General features: G+C 33.6%; 1 protein-coding gene across 2 annotated transcripts in view; it reads right to left on the bottom strand.

Moving 5' to 3' along the window:
- Positions 1–339: 339 nt before the first annotated feature.
- Positions 340–10,010, bottom strand: part of Fur2 (furin-like protease 2) — a 471,861-nt gene continuing 462,190 nt past the window's right edge. For both annotated transcript variants that reach the window (XM_090402961.1, XM_090402962.1), the window contains one exon: positions 340–6,696. In XM_090402961.1, coding sequence (XP_090259087.1) covers positions 6,374–6,696 — 323 coding nt within the window. In that variant the 3' untranslated portion in view covers positions 340–6,373. The remainder of the gene's footprint in view (positions 6,697–10,010) is intronic.

The following is a 10,010-nucleotide window of genomic DNA, read 5'->3' as shown; positions in this document are numbered from 1 at the left end:
TTCTGGACAAACTGAACATTCAGTAGAGAAAAGAATGCAAGAAAACCAGTCTTATATGATCAATAGGAAGCCTGAGAAATCTGACCTTTCACAACATGGACCAGATACCAACACAACATCCTATTATCTGAAATGTGCTTACATCATCTGTCGCCATAAGTTCGAAAATTTATTTAAAGAAAGTGCTGAAGTCTTACTTCATCTGAACATGAGTCAAAACAACAGCCTCTCGCTATAGAAAATATGGAAAAGTCTTATTCTAATCATATATCATTAAGTTTTTTAAATTAATTAATAATACAATGTTTCCTCAGTTATTGCTTTGTGATGTTTTATGGATTGCATCACACAGCTCTCATTGATTTAAATTAGTCAATTATTCTAGTTCTACTTTGTATTTCACTGCCTATTGCCAGCGAGATAATGTGTAATTTTCAGGTTTAAATATAGGGCCTTTAAATTCCTTTACTGTGATTTTGTGAATTTTAAACATTATGGCTCAAGTAACTTTAAAACAACAGCTAAAAGGATAAAGTAATATACTGGGGGTGGTCTGAAAAGTTCTCGGCCTCGACCATAGATGGCAACACTATTGACAAGATTTTTTTTTTTCTAAGTTGGTACATCTGTCATAAGCATCCATGTGAAACTGCAAGACATTCTATCGAGTACTTTGTTTTATACAGCTGTCTGAAGCAAAAGTGTTGTCTGTATCCCTTGAAATGGATAAAATTGAGTATCGTGCAATTATAAAATTCTTTGTAAAAGATTTAACATCAAAAGAAATTCATTCAAAGCTCATAAAAGTTTTCGGCACTCTTCTCTTTAATTTTTGACAATTAAGAAATGGGCTACCGAGTTTAAACATGACCATAACAGCCTTAAAGATGACCACGTGAAGGATGTCCAAAAAGTGTAACAATACCAGAAATCATTGATCAAGTGCATGATATGGTATTGGATAACCGGCGAGTCAAAGTACGTGAAATTGCCGAGACTATAGGCATTTGAAAAGAATGCGTAGGATATATTTTGCATGAAGAATTGCAAATGAAAAAGCTTTGCGCAAGATGGGTTCCACGCTTGCTCACAGATCAAAAACACACTTGCATGAAAATCTCTGAACAGTGCCTGAAGCGTTTTAACAAGAATAAAACTGATTTTGTGCATTAATTTATTACTATGGATGAGACTTGGATTCACCATTACACAAGAGAATCCAAACAGCAGTCAAAACAGTGGACAGAAGCTGGTTGGTTCAGTGCCAAAGAAGACAACGTTGGTTCTATCAGCAGGAAAGGTCATGGCATTGGTGTTTTGGGATACTAAAGGCATTTTGTTTATTAATTATCTTGAAAAAGGTAAAACAATAACCAGGGAATATTATTCTGATCTTTTAAAACGACTAGACGAAAACATTTGTGAGAAAAGACCAGTTTGCAGAGGTAAAATATCATTGTTCATCAGGACAATGCACCTGCCCACAAAGGTATTTTGGCAATGGGAAAATTAAGGGATCTGCACTATGAATTGTTGGAACATCCACCCTATTCCCCAGTTTTGGCTCCCTCTGACTTCTATCTCTTCCCAAAACTAAAACTCTTCCTTGCTGGTCAGTGTTTTTCTTCGAATCAAGAGGTGATTGCAGCTCTTACTGAGAACCACTACAGTGACGGGATAATGGTGCTGAAGCATCGCTGAAATAAATGTATTAGTCTTAAGGGAGATGATGTTGAAAAATAAAAATAATTTTGAAATTATAATTTGTTTTTTCATTGTGAGGCTGAGAACTTTCAGCCCACCCTCATATGAAATTCTGATAATTTCTCAACAAAACTGATAAATTTCATGAATTGCAGATGAAAATCTATCAAAAAATACAACTGCAAAATAATAAATAAGAATCAGAATTGATTTATTCTCTTAAAATGTTCATTCACTGTAAGAAAAATTCATAACACTTTGCTCTTCAAAGAGAGCAAAAAAATCCAGAAAGTTTTATTTTTTTTTAAGGGAAGGGGAAAGGCCATGGCTATTGACACATCTAAAGAAGAAATTCTTCCAACTCTATAGATTCAACATTAGTCGGATAATTTTGGTAGTCACTGAAAAGGTGAAGAACATCTTTGGTGAAACTGTGGTAAAGGCCTTTATTGGCCTGTTTACCCGAAACGCTCACATCTACCATATCATATTTTTTTAGAGGTAAAGTAAAATGCATCTAATTCTACGTGTATGTATCTTGTCAGAGAAGTATACACATGAAATACCACAACTTATTTATAATTAATACCCTTTTTGAGTGAAATGATATGAGGTATATTTGCTTTATAATTTAAATTATTTCATTATCCAATCTTCATCATTATTACAATTATCTCATTTCAAAGAAAATATCTGTAATGCATTAAGAGCAGTATTATTTAGAAAGTAGATAAGATTTTGAAATATCACATAGAGTGATGTCCATTTTGGCAAACAAAAGCATCACAAGATAAAAATGCTATGCTAAAAGAAATTCGCTATAGCAAAGGTGGTGAAGGTAACCCAGATGATTGCTGCAATACTGTGAAAGATGCTGCCCTGCAGAGATAAAAGAGTTGTCATTCCATTGTATAAAACCCTGATCACACCACCTGGACTATTGTGCTCAAATTTGTTTTCCCCAGGATTTGAAGGGGATAAATTAACTGTGGAAAGAGGTGCAGAGGCAGATAACAAAGATGGTATCAGGACTGTACAATGTTAGTTATGAAGACAAGCTGAGGGAATGTGGACTGCAGAATTTGGTAGATAGAAGAAGAAGAAAAAGAGGTAATATGATTGAGACTTTTAAACTGTTGAGAAGTAGTTACAGGGTAGGCACTGGGAGTTCTTTCATTTGGTGGAACAGGGGAAAGGAGCAAGGACAAGGGGCCATCCCTGGAAGTTATAAAAGGAAGTTGTGAGCAAGAGGGTAAGGAGTGGTTTCTTTGCATGGAGGGTGGTTGAACCATGGAATGCATTGCCTGATAGAGCAGTGAGAGCATGAATGGACAATGAGTGGTATGATACTGTTTTCTAGGATGGGCATCCCACGATGAATCTTGACTCCATGAAGGCCTGAATCATAATAAAAATAATGTACATTTTGCTTGTTTCACTAAATAAATATTTCAAATTAATACAAACATACAAAAAAGGCAACAAGTAAAAACTGATATCTGCTAAAAATATGAAGGAGAGAATTGAAACTTAAGATTTAAATAAACATAAGTGAAGATGAGGAAGTATAGTCAACTCTCACTATAACAAATTATTGGAAAGTCCTGACCAAAAACAAAGCTTCAAGAGATAAAAATGCTATGCTAAAAGAAATTCGTTATAGCAATCTTTCCACTATAACTATTCCTTGGTCCCTACAAATATGCTGTAGTGAGAGTTGAATGCAATGCCTTAGTTGTCATTAACTGCACTCAACTAGATAAGTATTATTTGTGAATATCTCTAGTTTAACAATGTGTAGCATCAATACGAAAATCAGAGTAAAATATATTTCCCCTCATATTTCATTTATTTCAGTTCTGATTTGATTTTTAAAATGAGAATTGAAGATGGCTCTTCTTTACAACCATACTTTAGCCATGATCTTATTTATGTATTCAAAAGTGTATTTACTTCTCTTGAAATCAAACATTTGATTAATTCACAATAATTATGATCTAGTATAACTGTTGGCAACACTGTATGTGCCATATGTTATTTAAAAAATCTGAATGGATATATCACTTTGTACTTATTAAATATTACTTTTATATATACAAAATATTCACACACCTGTAATGTAAATATTGTTCTTTTGGCATTTAGATGCACAGTCAACTTTGAATACAGCTATTATATATATAATGACCTGAAAATATATTAAATAACAAGGAATGCTCATAGTTGATGAGAATTTATGCTGTTTAACCATTATAATATGACTGACTAGATGTTTTACCTACTAACTAGTTAATCACATTATGTTATGCACCATGCCAAATTAGTAAGAAAACAATTCTGCTGAAAATGTAGACCATATCAAATGAATTTTTTCTTTACTACTACCGAGTAAACTCTCATTTTAACAAACACTGCAAACTTTTTGTAGTATTAAGACAAAATCTCTAGGAAGATTAAGCCAAGTGTTATCAGGATAACTGATTTCAAAATAATGTATATATATCAGAATTTTGAGAATTAATCAGGTGCATATACCATTAAATGATGTGTTAGCATTTTGTTGTAAGAGACTATTTGCTGCTCACTATTTTTGTTCTTAAGTTTAGTTTTCTCTCAGGTATGTGCACTTATATTTTTGTTTATGTACATAACTGTGCCTAATATGTGTGGTATATGATGAGCAGTAAGTATAAAAAGCAGCAATTTCTCTTTTATAAAACTAGCAATTGTATATATCTTTCATTTATTTAAAAAAAAGAAAAAGAAAGAAAATTAAAAAATTTAAAAAACGTACACACACTTTTAGACATACACACACACAAAATAAAAAAATAAATTCTACTCTTAAGGTGAGTTTAAAAAGGTAGTTATTTTTAGCTTCAGTTTTAAACTTGCCCTTTGCAAAACTTCTAAGAATTTAAGTCTTGGATGTCACATAACGTGACTCTTTCCATTTTGAAAAAGGGCTATATCACTGCACAGTATTCAACCTCAACATGTGTATAGAGTAGACATTATATTTACTGTTGTTGAAACCATTTTCAAAGTAAAATAATCAGAAAGTTTTTGTTGTTGTTGTTGCAGAAATTCAAGTTTTCAAATAAAAAAAAAATTAGACCTATTGGGCATACAAAAATTCATAAACCATGATAATTTGCATATCTGCATCATTGCCATGCATTTAACTGCATGGCAGTGAAGCATGAACATTAACGAGCTATTTTCAGAAATGATGCTGAAAATGGAGAGGGCTGTATTTAGCAATAAAATAAAATAAAAAAAATTGATGCTCATAATTTTTGTGCATATGAACGTAATACACTCAATGCATATTTCTGGAATTTATTTTTCTCCAAATTGCATGAAGGATACCCATCCTCTGATCCTAAATATTAGGAACTAATATAGAATGTCAAGGTTCATTCTGAGATAACCTTAACCTTTTACGAGATATGACATTCATGATGGCATTAACGTACGGCAAATGGCAGAAAAGATATTAGGATCTTATAAGAGCATGGAGCTTGCTATATTTAGGAGCGATTGCAAATAAAGTTTAAAAAGGAAATTATTACCTCTAATCATTCATCAGGACTGACTAAGATGACAATGATGGTGCTCATATATATATATATGAAACAACAAGAAATGAAAGTGCAGTAATGACATCAAGTGAATCAACAGAAAAGGAAATTTTAAGCAGGCACCCTAAAATATATAGTGCATGCTACAGTGGCAATAACATGGTTAGAAGCTGGTGATGTTTAAGTACATGATGAAGCTTCAGTATCCAATATAGTATTTGTAATGTATGTGCACCTGTACCACAAAAATTGGCAGCTACCATGCCTGTTTCTTGTGAAACACAACCCTGTTCATGACATTGTTCATCTTAGTCTTGAAATATAAAAAACATTCACTTACCATATTCTTAATGTAAACGAAAATTGAAATTTCCAAAAAGTTTGATCTTGAACTGCAGATTTTTTTTTTTTGTATTTAATTAAAATCTCTAAGTGTGCAAACTTAAATTATTATTGGTCAGAAAGTAAGCTGCTAAATTTGACAAGAATTTTTTAGTCTAGCAATAAGCCTATTTTTCAGTTAAATAGCACATTTCATTAATGAATGTAGTTTCAGAAATTTATTAAAACAAGAGTTTACTGTATAATATAAGAAAATAACTTTAATAAGCTTGTTTTAAAATTAAATCTAAAGAAATACAAAAAAAAAAAAACTGCCACGATTGGCATTTGTTTTTCACAGATTCATACTATATAAAGACTATAAAAACTATTTATAAATTAAATATTGTGGTGTATTTTGTTCTCTACGTTTAGAGATTCTTAGCTCATATTTAAAACTGCAGGCATAAATACATGACAATTGTACATATAAGAAGGTGAGTGACCTGGATAAAGCAACCTGTAATAGGTTGCACTCACAATCAATTAAAATTCATTATCAAGCTTGAAATAATGATTCAAAACGGTCTCTCAGGTACACAATGTATAAAAAAAAAAAAATAAAAAAAAAAAAAAAACCTGTACATTCTTCTTATGCTCAGCATCATAGTTTTTGGTATACAAGTCTTTTTTCAACTATTGTTTATGAATGGGCTATGCAAAGTAGCAAATATAGGCACAATCACTTTATAAACTTAACACAACTATGCCTTTTGATAAATATCTTCTTCATCATCTGGATCTTCTTGAGTAAGTGCTACTTTTTCCATATCTGCATCGAAGTGAGCTGCCAAAGGATTGGGTACCCTTTCATAGTCTCTATCTTTTACAGGGCACCGCCACCATCCATGTGAAGATGCTTGTAATATACCAAACAATAAAAAGAATAGTAAGACAGCACATACACAGATTGCAATCACCACTGGTACTACATGCTCCATAGGAATAACTACTTTTACAGTCATCTGTGTATTAAGTCTCTCACTATTTACACTTCGGGGATGGTCTACTGAAGTAATACAAACATCTGTAAAAAAAGATAAGTATGTTTCAATTCATAATAATGAAAACCCTATACACTATTTGTTTATATACTTAATCATTAAACAGATACACAGAATACTGTATCCCATCATGCAAAAAAAAAAAAATAAAATAAAATAAATCATCTATAATGCAAATGCAAATTTATTAAAAATCCCTTTTTTGATATCCACTGCATAAGCTCTATTGAATATTTAAACACAATATGCATTTTATCAGCACTTGCCTGGCAGCTTCATGAGACAAAATTTACCATTAATCAACAAAAATACAGTCAACTGTAGTGCATTTCCCTTAAAACAGCATTGTGCTGATAAAGGGGTGTGAATCAGGACTTCTGAATAGTTTTTCTTCTAGTGAGAAAAATTTGTTATAATAGTGTTTGCAATATTCATGTTGAAGTTCTTGAATAAAAAATTATGTAGAACTGGAATGAAAATGAAATAATTGACTAACTAAATTAATTATTTACACACCGACATTTTGCCAGCTCAAGTTAGCATTATTAAAGGCACTTTAAAGACACAATCACTGAAGACTGAGAATGAAATGACTTCAAGAATAATCACATATATGGATGATGGCAGTGGCACTCTCAGTGATCTGTGATTCCTGCTGGCTGCAGGATAAGATGCATCAAAATTTGCATAGCATTACACCCTCAGTTCTACTGCAATTAACTGGGTTCTGTAGGACACAAGCTATAGCTACTTCCAGAAATAATCTCTGAGATTTGAATTGGAATCTGTGTAATAGCCTGGCTTCCTTCCACCTGATGAAATGGTCTTCATTCAAGGCACATCTGCTTTTAAGGTTTTCCAGACTGAACATACCTTTTATATTTTTCTTATCAAGATGGTCTTGTGCTGTCCCTGTCCAACATACTGGATCCCACACTAGGGATACTGTAGACTCTGATGAGTGTGTATCTTTGATAATGATAGCTTCTGCTGGCAAAGCTCTTACCCTCCATTCATGTGGCTTTAACTATGCCAGGTTTCCATCTACACCTGGGGAATTATTGTTATTAAGCTCCTTAATTATTCTACCAACTTCATACTGTGATGGTGTTCTAACTCAAAATTCTCCTGGGGAGCAGTTTCTTCCAACCCCCCCCCCCACCTCTTTCATATAGTTCCTCACTGTACTCTTTCCATCTTACTCTTTCCTTCTTCATTCTTAGAAACATTTAATTTGAGCTTAAATTTGGGCTAAAGTTGACAAACTAGTCCAAACATTCCTGTAATTATGCCTCATCTGGTACTCTGTATCTTTAACATTTCTTAGTATAACATTTGTCCTTGTCCTGCCTGATGTGCTTTCTGACTTCTTGACATAATCTCTTATGTATTTCAGTCCCATGTCTCTTTGTTTCTCTATCCTCCCTTTCTGAATCGAGAAATAGTCTCGTGGTTTAAATGTTTCTTATCTGTATCATGTATTATCTGACTCCCTCCCAGAGCATTTCAAGTGTGTTCTCCTCACCAATCTCCTAATAATGTCCAAATTCACAGAAGACACAAAAACTTGTCTTCTGTGAACTCTCTGGGAATCACTCTGACATCTAGTCTAGTGGAATGGAACTGCTTGGGAGGTTTCAGAGTCTTGGTCTTACTATGCTTATCAATTAAACTTTTTAATTCATACATCTACAGTCTATCCCAAAGGAAATTTTAATTTATTTATTAAGTTTATATTTGTGGCCCCATGCATCCAGATGGAACCACATCAAAGCTTTATAAAGAGGAATAACAACAACCTCTATATCTGTTAGTTTATCTTCGACATACAAATGATTATTTTTGAGTCATTCTGTTCTTCCCCTTCTGCAGTTTGTCTTCAGAACTTCAAATCCCTGCCCCCCCCCCGGATAAAGAATGAAACCAAGAAATTATGTTCTTGGTATTTTTAATTTATAATGGTAGAAATTAATTGCATGAAAAGTGTAAAGAGCAGACCAGGAAAGTGACTCAGTTGGTAAGAACAGAAAAACTACAGTATGAGTAGAAATTAACAAATCAGGCCAAGAAAAGCCCTGGAGAGTTTTTCAGATATGGGGCAAGCAGAAGGAAGAATAATTATGGTAAGATGATGTTAACAGATTAAAATTGCAGAATGGTGCCGAAGAAATCGTCGAGGTATTCAGTGAACAAAACATCCTCATCAGGGTAAAATCATGACAAATTCAAGTAAAGAGGACATAGGAGAGAATGGCTTAATTGTAAGTGAGCAGGAGGCACATGAGGAAATAAGCTTGATGTCAATGTGGCTAGTCTTTGGTGTAGCAGATATGAGATGCTAATTTCTTATGTGGTTTGTAAGTAGTTGTGAGATCATATTTTCTTAGGATTTTTGTTAGTTATTTTTTTTTGGATGTACCCTAGATATATGGAATGGTGATAGATTTAGAGTAATCTCTGCTATGAAGGAGAAGGGGGGGGGGAATTGTGGTTAACTGGTTTTAATATTAAGATGAAAAGCCAAAAGGCTATTTTTTTTCTGGCAAGGTTGATATAAGTTAAGGGGATAAAAATTCCTTATTGTTTTTCAGCCAGTAAGCGAAACTAAGATCGAACACTACGATCTGTAACGTTTCATGCCGACGAACTGTCAGCGTATCCAAGCGTAAGTGACCACTTGGTAGTGCCACACCACGGCAACTCGTTGCAAAGGTGAAGCAAGCTTCCTCACTGTTCTTGATATTTTCTCATAATGTAAAACACAGCTCTTAAGAGATGTAGTACTGTTTTACATTATGAGGAGAGGTCACTACCCAGACCGGTTTCAACCTTTTTTGAGGTCTCATCAGTGAGTACCAAGTGGTCACTTACGCTTGGATACGGTGACAGTTCGTCAGCATGAAACGTTACAGATCGTAGTGTTCGATCTTAGTTTCGCTTACTGGCTGAAAAACAATAAGGGATTTTTATCCCCTTAACTTATATCAACCTCGCCAGAAAAAAATAGCCTTTTGGCTTTTCATCTTAGTTATACTATGTTATAATGTAATATAGTGACACACCTTTCGGTCAATCGTATAGCAAAAGTAGTAAGTTTTCTTCACTTAAAACTCTGATATTAACAAGGTCTAGCTACTCACTGATGAGACCTCAAAAAAGATTGAAACCGGTCTGGGTAGTGACCTCTCCTCATAATGTAAAACAGTACTACATCTCTTAAGAGCTGTGTTTTACATTATGAGAAAATATCAAGAACAGTGAGGAAGCTTGCTTCACCTTTGCAACGAGTTGCCGTGGTGTGGCACTACCAAGTGGTCACTTACGCTTGGATACGCTG

Source organism: Typopeltis vanoorti, chromosome 13 (genome assembly GCF_054136105.1).
Source record: "Typopeltis vanoorti isolate ZY-2024b chromosome 13, IOZ_Tvanoo_1.0, whole genome shotgun sequence".
Classification (NCBI taxonomy): domain Eukaryota; kingdom Metazoa; phylum Arthropoda; class Arachnida; order Uropygi; family Thelyphonidae; genus Typopeltis; species Typopeltis vanoorti.
This window is presented reverse-complemented; position numbering and strand designations above follow the sequence as displayed.